A 15,591-nucleotide genomic window follows, 5' to 3' on the forward strand; every position below is an offset into this window, starting at 1 on the left:
TTGAAACTTGTTATTCCACAAGTCACTTGTCTTGTAGTCTTGTTTCCTCAGGAGTCTGATGGTTTGCCTTGAGCAGGTGCAGGGTCCACAGTGCTGCTGCATTGCTTGCTACTGCTCCTCACTTGGAGTCACCGCTTTCTTCTGCATGGTGCTAGTTGTAGCTCTTTCTCCAGAGCCATGGGTCTTCTGGAAGAATGATAATTAGAAAGCTTCAATTTGGATGCTGTATATTCTCTTGCTCCTGGGAGATACCTGTGTGCCAGTGATTTCTTCTGTGCCTTCAGAGTGTGTCATGGCTTGTACATTTTTTACTAGAATTTGTAAAGGTGTTAACTATTGGTGGTTTCTTTGTGGAAGCCTAACATACTTATTTTATTTATTTATTGAATGGTTTAGACTTTCAGTTTTGAAAACCAATTAGCTACTCTGTAAGAACAGTTTGTCACAATAAATTTGACAACATAGGTTGCTTATGACAATTTTGTTAATTTAATCTTGTTGGAGGGAGGTTGCTTGTTTGTTCCCGGCTGCTCAGCACCGAAACAATCACACAGAAACTGTATTAATCAAATCACTGCTTGGCCCATTAGCTCTAGCTTCTTATTGGCTAACTCTTACATATGAATTTAACCCATTTCTATTAATATGTATATCGCCACGTGGCTATGGCTTACTGGGTAAAAGTTCCCAGCATCTATCCCCAGTGGCTCCATGGCTTCTCTCTGACTCCACCCTTCTTTCCTCCCAGCATACAGCCTAGCTTTCCCTGCCTAGTTCTGTTTTTCCCTGCCTTTGGCTCAAAGCAGTTCTTTATTCATTAACCAATAAAAGCAACGCATAGACAGAAGTACCTCCCATACCATAATCTCAGTAATATTGTAATTTTGTCTAATTTCTTATTTGTGGTATTTTTTAAAAATTCACTTTTAATAGGTTTTTAAGCCCTTACTTTTAAGAAAATATTTTGTGAATGCCCGTGTGCATATCTGTTTGTGGGTATGTGCTTAAGAATGCTAGTGCCCTCAGAGTCCAGAAGTATTTGATACTCCTGGAGCTGGAATTACAGGCAGTTGTGAGCTGCCTAGCTTGGATGGTGGGATCTAAGTTTGAGTCCTATGGAAGGGCAGTACGGGTTCTTAGACACTGAGGAACCTCTCCAGTTCCAAGCCTTTCTATTATGTGCTTATTTTCAATTTAAGCAATTTAAATCACTTTGCTTTCTCTTTATGTTTTGAATTCTATTTGTGTGTGTGGGGAGCACAGACAGGTCTTACTGTGCTGTGCAGGCTGGTTCTGTGTTCCGGAACTTACCCTTTTAAAAGTAGACTATTTCAGGCTTGCTTTTGATCAATTTTTTTTAAAGCACTGGATAGCCACCCAAAATTTGACACATAGTACTTTTTTTGTGTTGTTTCTAATTACTTATTTCTTCCATTTAATTTCAGAGCTTACCAACATTTCTGGTTATCTTTTATTGATTTATGGTTAATGGCATGATATAATACGATTTGGCTTTCATGTTTTGAATTTTGAATTTTCTTGGCAGTTGTTTTATGACTTGATATTACCAAAATCTATAGAATTGAATGTGTTTGAAGATAATATTGTCCAGCAGTTACAGGGCTATATGTGTATGTTATTTAAATATATTGTTGTTTTAGGGTCTGTTTGAGGTGTCAGTTACACAGAGTTTTGAAATAAAATGTCTTTCCAGGAAACTGATTATTCTGTTTTGGCTTTATGCATTTTGAGGTTTTATTATTGGGTACATACATGTTTATCATATTACTATGATTAGTTGAACTTTTGATTTTGCTCTAATGCTTGCTTATATAAAAATGACTTAATTATTTTGTTTCTGGAGGTGGGGATGTTAATGCCAATTAGCCTCTGCTTACTTTGCTGGCATTTTTTGTAAATTCAATTTAGTATTCTACAGAATAGATTCACAGACATTTAGAAAGGATCAGGTAAACATCATATAATTGGAAGAATGATAGTAAATCTGCAGACTTTCAACAATAAAACAGTAATCGATGATTAAAAACCAGTACTAGCCATCCAGTAAGGGTTGGCCACCTTGTCCATATGGTAGAGTTTTGAAACCAAAAATTTTCATTACTAACCTGCTTCATAAAATTTTGAATTTTGATGAAATACATAAATTCAGAGAAATTATATACTAATTACATAGTTGTCATTTGTAGAATTAGAAAACATGAAACATGGTTATATGACAACATTAAATGACTTAGCTGTCAAAAGTCCACTGAAAGGACACATATGAAAGATGTTTTTCTAGACCCTGAGGTTGTGGTCGTCTGTATTGTGTTTTAAAAGTTTTATTGAAGCTGGGTGGTGATGGCGCACACCTTTAATACCAGCACCCAGGGAGGCAGAGGCAGGTGGATCTCTGTGAGTTATAAGGACAGCCTGGTCTACAGAGTGAGTTTCAGGACAACCAGGGCTACACAGAGAAACCCTATCTCGAAAAAAACAAAAAAAAATTATTGATATTTTCCACACATTTTTAAACAAGCTGGAATGATGATGCTTCAGTGTCAGTAAAGGACGGGGAACTTGCATGACAACTTGAGGTCAATGAGCTGAGCTTCTCACTGCTGCCACACTAGATGCACACAACACAGAGGAAGGAGAATTATAGACAAACATTTGTGTATGAGCACAGAAGGAAAACTTCTAAATGAGATCAAAGCAGAGAAATTTCAGTTGTGTATTGAAAGAACCATTGAAGTCAAAAGAAGGTTTTTACCAAAACAAACAAACAAACAAACAAACATACAAACCCCATTCAGGTCTTAATGACCTGAATGCCTAGGTAGTAGCATTTCCTGTTAAGACCATGAAACAGAAAATAAGAACTTCAGAGGCAGCAAACAGTTCCAGCAGTTAAACATTACTGTGCCTGTAAATTATATTCTTATTAACACTTAGCAGTTTCAGATTTTTAAATAAAAATTTGGTACATTTAGTTACTAAATAATAGAGAATCCTGTTAATTTTTTATTTCCCCCATTTTTTGTAGTGTGTGCAATGTTTTCTTAAAATTAGCAACTTTCATTCAGCCACACTAAAAATTTTAAATACCATTTTTGCATAATTTGCTTATTTAGAGACAAGATCTATTTATCTGTTTTGTTTGTTTTTTCTTTCCTTCTTAGTATCTTTAGCATCTTGTACAAACTTGACAAGCTGGCAGTATTGAAATAAACTTTTTAAAACCAGAGTAACTAAAATTTAATTCTGATGAGCACATGATTGTTAAAATGTTTTATCAAAGGTTAAAAGGATGGGTGTCTTAAGAAGAACCAAAGGAGAGTTCTTTCCACACAGAAGCTTATTCCATAAAAGCATAAGGCAAATAAATGCTGTAGAATTATCGATGAGAAATGAGAATCTGACAAACAAGTATACAGATTCTGTGGAGCATATAGTATTAACATAAATAGACTGTGTACATAGTGTTGTCTCCTGAAGTTCAGTTTACTACTTATTCAGTTCATTTGTGACACCCAAAGTTGTCCTTTCACCTGTACATGTATACACACATGCATCTGCACACACAGACACGCAGCATGCTCACACAAAGGCACACATACCCAGCCCCCACCTTTTTTTTGAGACAGGGTTTCTCTGTAGCTTTAGGGCCTATCCTGGAACTAGCTCTTGTAGACCAGGCTGGCCACGAACTCACAGAGATCCGCCTGTCTCTGCCTCCCTAGTGCTGAGATTAAAAGCATTTGCCACTACTGCCTGGCCCTGTAACCCAGCACTTCTTAAAGTAGAGGCAGAAGAATTACAAGTTTGCCTGGGCTACACGCAAGTTGCAAGCAAGTTGTAAGCTGGGCTACACATGTAGTTGTAAGCTACAAGCCCAAGCCCTGTCTCAAACAAAAAACTATAATATATATATATATATATATATATATATGTATATATGTATATATATATGTATATATATATAAATAAATATAAGGAATCATTAACTTTTTTTTTTTTTGGTTTTTTGAGACAGGGTTTCTCTGTAGCTTTGGAGCCTGTCCTGGAACTAGCTCTTGTAGACCAGGCTGGCCTTGAACTCACAGAGATCCGCCTGCCTCTGCCTCCCAAGTGCAGGGATTAAAGGCGTGCACCACCACCGCCCGGCAAGGAATCATTAACTTTTTATAGTAGTTACTTCATGCTTCTATAGTTTAATTAGATTTTGAAGGTACTTTGGTTTAGTTCTTAATTATAATTTGGATTTTTATTGTTTAAGAAATGCTCATCTGTTTTACATCTAATTTGCATCACATTTCTTTAATAAAGTAACTGATGGGTTTTTTTTTTGTTTCAGCTAAACCATTTACTTCTAAAGTGAAACAAATGCGATTACACAGAGAGGACTTTGAAATATTAAAGGTGATTGGTCGAGGAGCCTTTGGGGAGGTAAGAGATGAGTTTATAGAATGTTTGCTAATTGTTTTAGAATACAGTGGTGAGCCATATCTATTTGTTGTTATAATTGATATGACTGATCAGAAAATAGATTAAAGTTGTGAATAAAGCATTTTGAATGGATTGCTTTCTATGATGCTTCACATCTTCACGTGTACTGAATTTTGTTTCTATTCTGTTTCCTTCTTGTGACAAGGCCACACTATCTCATGCTACCTCATCTCCTGAGAAGTCTGGGTGTGTCTGGTAGAGTTCCTTCCTCTTGATCCTGATTTTCCTTCCTGTGTTTTCATATTACTTTAGAATCTTGTTTTCACACATGCACACACAGAGAGACAGACAGACAGACCAGACAGACAGACAAACAGACACACACACAGACACACACACACACACAGACACACACAGAGACACACACACACACACATGCACACACACACAGAGACAGACAGACAGACCAGACAGACAGACAAACAGGCACACACACAGACACACACACACACACACACAGACACACACACACACACACACACAGACACACACACACAGAGAGAGACAGAGAGAGAGGAAGAGAGGAAGCAGGAAACTAGAAAGATCTGAAGTTTGGGATAGGATTTCATTAAAACTGGAGATGAGTTAATAATTACTTGAAATTTTAAGATTGAGTCAACTAATACATATACATGAGATATATCTCCTTTATTTAGGACTTTATAAGATCGTAACTTCATTCAGTACAAAAGATTCCACATCTTTTAGCCGGTTTACTAGATGTCTGGTACTCCTGAGGTTATTTTAATTAAAATGGCCTTGTTTCATTTTCTAATTGTTGAAAATACAAATATTGCAATTACCTGAATTTTATTTATTAACCTCATGGCCAATCATTGTATTAATTTTACTTTTAAAATAATGAAATGTGTTGAGTGTTAATAAAATGCTTCATCGTATCTGTTGAGACACCAGTCAGTTTTCTCCTTTAATTGGTTAATGTGTTGAGCTTCACTTGTTAATTTCAAATGTTAAACTAATTTTATAAAATGATTCCATTTATCTACAGTATTATATCTAAAGTATTATTGTTCTTTGCATCAGTAGATTTGGCATGCTTTAAAAAATATGTGTATATTTAATTTTTTTCACCTATTTTTTTGAACAGAAATTGGCCTGTTATTTTCTTCTAATACCTCTATCAAATTTTGGGGTTTTGGTGCTGCTGGTCTCTTGGGAGAAGTGGTTTTTTTTTTTTTTTTTTACATGCGTCTCATGTCTCACAGGTGAAGCCTTCTAAGCCTGGAGTTTGACTGAAATAGTCAATATATTTAATTTTTACAATGGAGTTTTAAAAAATTATGTGTCGGTTTGTTCACCTCATGTAACTTTTAGAACTTAGTATTGTATTGATCAGTTATTGATTCATATGATCATTGGTTGATCTCATTCTTAATTCTTAGTCTTGTTAGGGAGTTGGTCAGTTTTCTTTGTTTTTCAATGAATTGACTTTTAGCTTCTTTAGTTAGTTTTGCGGTTTTAGATTAATTCCCACTCTTTAATAATTTATTTTCTTTGGTATGAACCTACTGTCCATTTTTCTAATTTACTGATGTAAGCATTTAGAATATTGGTTTCTACTTCTTTTAGAATGTGCATTCAGGCTGTTTTCCTCCCAGCAGCGCTGTCATGCTTCCTTTATTGTTTACTCCAATTTCCAGTGTGATTTTACATTTTCAGTTTGTTTTGTTTTGTATCCGTGAGTTTAGAAGTTCATCTATGTTTCTAAGGGTCTTGAGGATTTTCTGACTCTGTTTTTGCTTTTGAGCTATAAAGTGATCAGATAGCATATATTTTATGATTAGAATTTATTAGGTTAAATTCATTAATTTAGCTATTTAAAATTTTTTATTTAATTTTTTTGTTTTCTCTTGAGTTGCCTTTTCCTCAGAAAGGGATTTGTTTATTTGTTTATTTCTTTCAGTTTTTTTCTTGACATTTTTTTCTTGATCCATTTCTTCCTGAGAGAATTTTTTCTTTTTTTTTTACATTTCTTTCAATTTATGCTGATAACAAGTAGTCATCTCGTCTTTAATGACAAACTCTATCATTATAGAATGTTCTTGTTATCATCTCTGTGATGCTCTTTGACACACATTAGTCTGATGTTAGTAGAAATATTTTAACTGTTAGTTTTATATTAAATACCTACCTAAATTCTTTTAGTTTGTTTCCTATAGCCCAATAGTATATTCATTACTAAGTGAAATACCAATTCCTTGTAAGCCCTCCCCTCTTATCATAGATTTATGTTACCTGATTTTCAATTTTATGTTAATAGAATTATGTACTGTCTATTCTTGTTTCTAGTGTCTGTGCTCCATGATATACTCATCTGTCATAGCCTTGTTTTTCTTTTCTTCTGTTCTTTAGCTTTTATCTCTGTGTGTGTCTCTGCTCTCTGTGTGTGCGTATGCATGCATGTATGTGTGTGGATGTGCCATGGCATGCGTGTGGACATGTGGAGGTCGGAGGGCAACTGTAGAGTCATTTCTCACTTTCCACCATGTGGGTTCTAGAAACTAAACTCAGCTCATCAGACTTGGCAGCAAATGCCTTTATCCATTGAGCTGTCATACTGGCTCCACGTTCTAGTTTTCCACTAACTAGCTCACCATATTTCTTTGTATGAATATGCCTGTTGATGGAGGCTGCTCGTTCATTTCCGGCTGCCCAGACCCAAAATAACTGCATAGAAACTGTATTAATTAAATCATTGCTTGGCCAATAGCTTATGAATATTTCTAGCTAACTCTTACATCTTAAATTAACCCATCTCTATTAATCTGTGCCTCATCATGAGGTCATGGCCTACCAGGAGGGTTCTGGTGGGCTTTAGCAGGCATACATGGATTCTCTCTGATTCTGCCTACTCTCTCTCTTTATCTTTTCCAGTCTAGCTATATTTTGTGAAGCCATTGACCAAAAGCAGCTTCCTTATTAACCAATGGCAGGAAAACATATTCATAGCATGCGGAGGGGAATCCCACATCATATGTCATATGTTTTTCATTTATAATAGCATTGTTGATTACAAAAATTACTTATGTTTTTTGGCTATTCAGAATATTGCTGTCAGAAATATTCTTACTTACATCTTTGGTGACATATAAGCATTCATTTATATTTTATATAAATCTAGGAGTGAAATTCCTGTGTCCTAAGGTAGGCGTAGTTAGCTTTAGTAGACAGTACCACATAATTTTCTAAGTACCGAGTCACACTTACACTCTCTCGTCTCACTTTCTCACTAGTCTCATTTTCCTAACTTAAGCCACTTTTGGTAGGTGTGTAGTGGTGTTCATTGTGACTCCATTTTGCATTTCCTGTTAAGTCTTATTAAAATTCAATAACGTTTTGTGTCATATCATGTGGATATCCTTTGGACAAGATATATTTTTGGATTAGGGAGGTAGGAGTTGAATATTATTGATATATTCTAGATGTCAGTGATTTCATGAATATGAATGTACAGAGAGTGGGTTTGGCTTTTTCTTTCCAGGTAGGTCTTGTATTAAAATTAAATTCAGTAATTAAACTGTAATGATTAGTGATTTTTGTGTTTAAGAATTTTTTACCTAACCTGAAGATCATTAATATTTTCCTTTTGTTAAAAAAAAGACATTTTTCATTTAATTGTGTGAATGGTTTGTCTGCATGTATGTATGTACACCATGGTTACTGAAATGGTCAAAAGATGATGTTGGATCTCTGGAACTGGAGTTACTGAAGGGTGTGAACCTCCATGTGGGTGCTGGGAACTGGACCCAGCCCTCTGCAAAAGCTGTAAGTGCTTTTAGGTTCTAATCCATCATCCTACCTACTTTCATCTTTTTAGAAGTTCTTCCTATAAAATGCCAAGCACGATGACGTACACTTGTAATCCCAACACTTGGAAGGGCGAGGCAAGAATTAAGTACCATTCTTGGATACCTAGTGAGTTTGAGGCTAGTCTGGACTACATGAGACCCTGTAGTCTCTATATTATTTTATTAGTTAAGTATGACACTTGACCTAGCTAGTTTTGTCAATCTGACACAAGGTAGAGTTATCTGAAAGCAGGTAACCTCAATTGAGAAAATGCCTCTATATGGTTCAGGTGTAGGGCATTTTTTTAATTAGTGACTGATGTGTGGGGGCCCTGCCCATTGTGGGTGGTGCCATCCCTGGGCTGGTGGTCCTGGGTGCTATAAGAAAGCAGACTGAGAAAGTCATGAGAAGCAAGCCAGTAAGCAGTTACCTCCATGGCTTCTACAGCAGCTCCTGCCTCCAGGTTTCTGCCCTGCTTAAGTTCCTGCCCTTACTTCCCCAGTGATGGACTACAATGTGGAAATGTAAGCCAGATAAATCCTTTCCTTCCCAGCTTTCTTTTTGGTCATGGTGTTCCACTGCAGCAATAGAAACTCTAAGACAGCACTGTAGTGTACTTTGAAGTTAGGTACTGTGGTACTTGCTGCATTGATTTTTGTTGAAGAGAGAGTGTGTGTATGTGTTTGCCATGCAAATTTCATGTTTTACAGAAATTCCTTTTGTATTACAGACATTTTTTAGATAAATTTCTTATTATTAATTACATTCATGGATTAATGCCTTTGACTTTGCAACTATTAAAGCTATTCCAAAGATTATTTTATATTATTATTGATTTCTAAATACTATTTAAACTTCTATTCAGGAGGTTATTCTTTGCTTTTAAAAGTTTGGTTGTTTGAGTTACATACAGTGAGATAATATGCTCTTGATTTTTCTATAATTTCATAATTTGTTTTTTATCAGAATGTGAACTATTCTTAATGAATACTTCAATGTCCTTAAAATAATATTTATTCTACATTTATTTCTTGCTGTGTTTTAATAATGGCAGTGTGATTGAGATAATCAATGTTGTTATTAAGATTTTCCATGATTTACTGATCATCGTTTAGTTCTGTCAGTGACTAAAGGCATGTTTATTTCTCTCGTATAGTTGTATATATTCCCTGATTTTGAAAATTATTATAGGAGGTACATGCACATTCAAAGTAACTACGTGTTCTTGATGCTCATCATTATGGACTTTTATTTAAGGCAATATTTCATATCTTGTACTTGGTTCCTGCTTTTAGTCATCTTTCTTATGGCTTGAACTCTGTCTTTTAGCAGTTGTACTTAAATCTTTTGTAGATGTATGCAGTTATATTTTGCATTTTAATACATCCCATTAATATCTGTACTTTTATTGGACTGTTTATACTATGAGTGTGAAAGTTAGAAGGGAAGAATTGCCATCAGTTAATTACACAGTTTACAAATGTGGTAAACTATATGTACACTTCCCCTATTATGCTGGGCATTTTGCTCAGGGTATTGTATGAGTTAGGCAACTCCCACCAAATAGCAATATCATCCTAAGATGATATAAACCTAAAATAGTAATGAAACATACTACAACTATGAGAGAAACTTCACTAATAAATATATATGTAGAAATATTTAACATATGTAGGCCTCAGAAGATAGAAGAGGAAAGTCATATAAAAGAATCTTGCAGTTTGAGGAGAATTTATCTGCAATTTCTCTTAATCAACGTAACTTTGTTGGGTATTAGATAGAGGGATACAGTTCCCAGTTCACTTTGAGACTAGAGTAACCAACCTTGTTCTAAAACTTGACAATATATTTGGTGAAGGAAGTAACACAGAAAGTACTACATATCACCAAAGTCAAGGGTATGACTGTTTCTTTTGGGACGGTAGAGTTGTAGCACACATAGGAACATTTCTGGGTTGTAGTGCACATAGAAGTGTTTCTGGGCTGTGCGTGTATAGGCGTATTCCTGGGTTAGAGTGCAATCTAGCAGCGTTTCTGATTTGCTGCAAGACTGTATTTCTTGATCTGGCTTTCATTCATTGTGCACTTTATAATCATGTCTAATTCTCTGTATATATATTTCATATCCATCTTTAAAAATTATAGAAGTTCTAAATTTTATTTTTTTCTATTTTATTGAAGTCAGATTTTTCACACAATATGTTCTGATTACAATTCTCCCCAACTCCTTTGAGAGCCTCTCCATCTTCCCTCCTATCTGAATCCATACCTTTCTGACTCTAATTAGAAAACAGGCATTTGAATAATAGTAATAATATAAACCAAAACAAACCAGAATAGAACAAATCAAACAAAGAACAGTTAATATATAAGAGTTAGCCAATAAGAGGCTAGAGCTAATGGGCCAATCAGTGATTTAAATAATATATATTTAAATATAATATGTATTTCGGATCTGAGCTGCCTATATATTTCGGATCTGAGCTGCCTGGCAGCTGAGAAACAAACAATTTGGCTCTTCAACATGGTTGACTAAATCCATGTAGAAACCTGAGAAAACTTAAAAAAGAATTCTAGACACAAAAGAACAGAGTTAAGCATGGTTTGGTAGCAGCATTTTCTTGGGTGGGATCTTCTTGATAGAAGCAAGCAGAAGCATGGCTCCTTTAGGAGAGGTTTTCCTGATTTCAGGGGAAAAAAACACACTGTTTTGAAACTGCCCACTTTCTGGGCTGTGCTGCCAGTATGAACTCTGGCTCTTTCCGGAGACTGAGCATTTACATGGGGTTTGTAAGCAGCATGTTACAAACTGCTTAATGACTCAACATAGACCTGCTGCATACTTGGAATTGGGTAGTGTGCGTGGCTCAGAGGCAGTGAACAGACCTCTTCCACCATGTTGGATTGGGTGGAGCAAGCAGGCAAGACCGTATTTGACCTAGCAATGCTGCAGCTTAAGTCTTTAAGAAGCGCTTATTATTTTAAGAAGCCCTCCTGGACAGTAAAGAAGTACAGATATGCAATAAAGTCTAATCCAGATAAAAAAGATCATGTAAAACTAATCTGTAGGGACAATGGCTCTAGACTGGCACCAGTCCAACTTCTCCATGTTCAATAAGTTCTTAGGTGTTTTCTTCAGCAATAGGGCCTTACTGTCAGTTGTGGAAAGCAACCAGTAGCCTTGGCAATAGCAAGGTTCTTTGGGAGTTCCCATGTGGTCCCTTAAGCCAACAACTCAATTAGATGTAACCTATTCCTGGCAGTGGACACTTCATTTGGTAACTAGAGATATCCACTTGGGGCTCCTTCTTCCCATTATTTAGCAGTTTTATTTATACCATTTTCATACATGTAAATAGATCGGGAAGTTTCAACTGCATTGCTTTCATACTGCCCCTCAAATGGCCCCTTTTAGCTGTGCCTCCCTGTATTCTCTCCTTTGCCCCTTCCCTTCTGCCTATTTTATCCTCCCTTTTCTGTCTTTCCCTCATCTGTCCATAATAGAATTATTTTCCTTTCCTACATAGATCCCTCCCTCCCTCAATTTCTTACTCTAAACTCTGTAGTTATATGGATTGTAGCTTGTTTATCAAAGATTTGACATCTAACCTTCATATAGAAGCAAGTACATTCCATATTTGTTTTTCTGGATCTGGGTTACCTTACTAAGAATGATTTTTTTTCTAGCTCCATCCATTTGCCTGCTAATCTTATGATTATTTTTCTTTTACTGGCTGAGTCTATTATGTAAATGTACCACATTATTTTTTTATCGATAGACAGATATCTAGACTGTTTCCAATTTCTAGGTATTATGAATAGAGCAGCAGTGAACATGGTTGAGCAAGTGTCTCTGTGGTAGAATGAAGCATCCTTTGGGTAAATGCCCAAGAGTGATTTTGCTGGGTCTTGAGGTAGATAATTTCCAACTTTCTGAGTAACTGCCACACTGTTTTCCATAGTGGCTGTACAAGATTGTACTCCCACCAGCCAGCAATGGATGAGTGGTCTCCTTACTCCACATCCTCACCAGCATGAGATGTCACTTGTATTATTGATCTTAGCCATTCTCATGGTAGTTGTGATTTTAATTTTTTTTGATTTTTTTATTGATAAAAGGAGAATAATAAAAAAAACAAATTTCCACCTCCTCCCAGCCTCCCATTTCCCTCCCCCTCCTCCCACTCTTCTTCCCCTCCTCCCACTCTTCTCCCCCTCCTCCCACTCTTCTCTCCCTCCTCCCACCCCTCTCCCCTTCCCCCCACTCCTCTCCCCCACCCTCTCCAGTCCAAAGAGCAGTCAGGGTTCCCTGCCCTGTGGTAAGTCCTAGGTCCTCCCCCCTCCGTCCATATCTAGGAAGGTGAACATCCAAACTGGCTAGGCTCCCACCAAGCCAGCACATTAAGTAGGATCAAAACCCCGTGCCATTGTCCTTGGCGTCTCATCAGCCCTCATTGTTCGTCATGTTCAGAGAGTCCAGTTTTATCCCATGCTTTTTCGGTAACAGTCCAGCTGGCCTTGGTGAGCTCCCAGTAGATCAGCTCCACTGTCTCAGTGGGTGGGTGCACCCCCCGTGGTCCCGACTTCTTTGCTCATGTTCTCCCTCCTTCTGCTCCTCATTGGGACCTTGGGAGCTCAGTCCAGTGCTCCAGTGTGGGTCTCTGTCTCTATCTCCATCCATCGCCAGATGAAGGTTCTAAGGTGATATGTAAGATGTTCATCAGTATGGCTATAGGATAGGGTCATTTCAGGTTCCCTCTCCTCAGTTGCCCAAGGTACTAGCTGGGGACGTCTCCCTGGACACCTGCGAGCCCCTCTAGAGTCAAGTCTTTTGCCAACCCTAAGATGGCTCCCTTAATTAGGATATATACTTCTCTGCTCCCATATCCACCCTTCCTTTATCCCAACCATCCCATTCCCCCAAGCTCCCCCAACAACCCAGCCCACCAGTCCCCCTCCATCTTCTGATATCTTTTTCAGTTTCTTAAAGTTTTAATTATGTAAGTTTTTCACTTGCTTGATCAGAATTACCCCAAGATATTTTATATTACTTGAGGCTATTGTGAGAGATGGTGTTTCCCTAATTTCTGGTTCAGCTCATTTGTCATTTGTATATAGGAAGGCTACTGATTTCTCTGAATTAATTTGTATCCTGCTACTTTTTAAAAAGTAAATTCCTATAGGCTGTAGGAATTTACTGGTGGAATTTTTAGGGTCACTTATGTGTACAGTCATATTTGCAAATAAAGATACGTTGGCTCTTTCCTTTCCTGTTGGTATCCCCTTTGATCTCCTTCAGTTGTCATATTGCTCTAGCTAAGACGTTAAGTACTATATTGAACGGGTATGGGAAAGAGTGGATATCCTTGTCTTGTTGCTGATTTTAGTGGAAATACTTTGAGTTTCTCTCAATGTATAATGATGTTGACTATAGGCTTGCTGTAAATTACTTTTATTATGTTGAGATATGTCCTTGTATGCTTAGTCTCGTCAGGACTTTTATCATGAAGGGATGTTGCTTCTGTCAAGGGCCTTTTCTGCATCTAATGAGATGATCATGTGGTTTTTTTTTTGTCTTTCAGTCTGTTTATATGGTGGGTTACATTTATTGATTTGCATATGTTGAACCATCCTTGCATCTACTTGATTGTAGTTGTTGATCTTTTTGATGTGTCCTTGGGTTCAGTTTGCAAGTATTTTATTGAGAATGTTTGCATCTGTGTTCATAAGAAAAATTGGTCTGTAATTCTCTGTAGACAGACTTTATGTTCCATCAGTCACTTCCCAAATAACCACACAGAAACTTACTATTAATTATAAATGCTCAGCTGATAGCTTCGGCTTGTTTTTAGCTAGCTCTTATAACTTAACCCATTTCTGTTAATCTTTGTGTTATGGTGAGGCTCATTTACCTCCTATATTTACTTTCCAACCTGCTCACTCTGTGTCTTATGGCATTTACTCAAATTCCCTCTCCTCTTCTTCCCAGCATTCTCTTAGTCTGGTTCTCCTGCCTAACCTTATCCTGCCTAGCCATTGACCAACCAGCCCTTTATTAACCAGTGAGAGGAGTACATATTTACAGTGTACAAAAATCGTCCCACAATAATTCTCTTTCTCTGTTGGGTCATGAAAGGTATCAGGTATTAGACTAACTGGCCTCATGAAAAAAACTGAGTAGTGTTCCTTCTGTTTCTATTTTTGTGGAAAAAATTGAGTATTGGCATTACTTCTTTAGATTTGGTAGAATTTTGTGCTAAAACTATCTGGTTCTGGGCAATTTGTTTATTTATTTACTTACTTACTTATTTATTTATTTATGGCAGACTTTAATTAATGCTTCGAATTCACTAGGGGCTATAGGTATGCTTACAAGGGTTATTTTTGTTTTAACTTTTGTAAGTGCTATATATCAAGAAAATTATTCATTTCCTTTACATTTTCCAATTCAGTGGAGTTCAGGTTTTTAAAATATATCCTTATGATTCTTTGGATTTCCACAGTGTCTCTCGTTATGTCCCCCTTTGCCTCTAATTTTGTTAATTTGGATTTCCCCCCACATTTTCATAAATTTTGCCAAGGGTTTGTCAGTCTTACTAGTTTTTCTGAGAGAACGAACTCTTTGTTTCATTGATCTTCATTCTCCCTCCTCCCCTCCAATTTCTTTCCTTCAGTCTTATCCCCAGCTTTGTAGTAGACCTTCTGCTTTGTTTTCCCCTTCCTCTCTGTCCCCACCCGAGGGGTCTATGCAGATCCTGGACCACCCAGCTTTCCTTCATATGTGGACTCTCTCAGCCACCCCTTCCCCACCCCTGTTCAGTAATGCCAGTTCCCAATACCTAGAATAATTTTCTACCAGGACCTCCAGTGGCCATACCTGGCATGATCTTAGAAGCATTCCCTACCAGGAAACTCAAAGCTACCAAACTCCGAAGAACTGGAGAAGGCAACAGAAACCAAGCAACAAAACACCCACCCAACAAAGACAAGACTGGGTACCAGGACCTAGAATTACAATCATCCCAAATCCAGATGCCCCAAATCTACCATAAAAGCACAATCACTAAAGCCAAACAACCCTACTCTAGTAGGCCCAGAGAAATGCAGTATAGCTGGAGCATGACAGAATATCTATTATGAATAGACAACAAAATAGCTATTACTTTAAAGAGGATATGGATAAGTCTATTGATGAAATCTATGGAAATACAAACAACAATGGAATGAAATGAAGAAAACTGTTCAAGACACGAAAGTAGAAATGGAATCAAT

At 37.0% G+C, this 15,591-nt stretch overlaps 1 protein-coding gene across 16 annotated transcripts in view; it reads left to right on the plus strand.

Annotated features, from left to right (window-relative positions):
• Cdc42bpa (CDC42 binding protein kinase alpha) overlaps window positions 1-15,591 on the plus strand; it is a 221,175-nt gene that overhangs the window by 46,492 nt on the left and 159,092 nt on the right. For all 16 annotated transcript variants that reach the window (XR_012912113.1, XM_075989294.1, XM_075989300.1 and 13 more), the window contains exon 2: window positions 4,358-4,449. Coding sequence is in view for 15 of the 16 variants with exons in the window: in XM_075989294.1 (XP_075845409.1) it covers window positions 4,358-4,449 (92 nt within the window). In the remaining variant the exon portion in view is untranslated. The remainder of the gene's footprint in view (window positions 1-4,357; window positions 4,450-15,591) is intronic.

The sequence above is a fragment of the Microtus pennsylvanicus genome, chromosome 10 (assembly GCF_037038515.1).
Source record: "Microtus pennsylvanicus isolate mMicPen1 chromosome 10, mMicPen1.hap1, whole genome shotgun sequence".
Lineage (NCBI taxonomy): Eukaryota > Metazoa > Chordata > Mammalia > Rodentia > Cricetidae > Microtus > Microtus pennsylvanicus.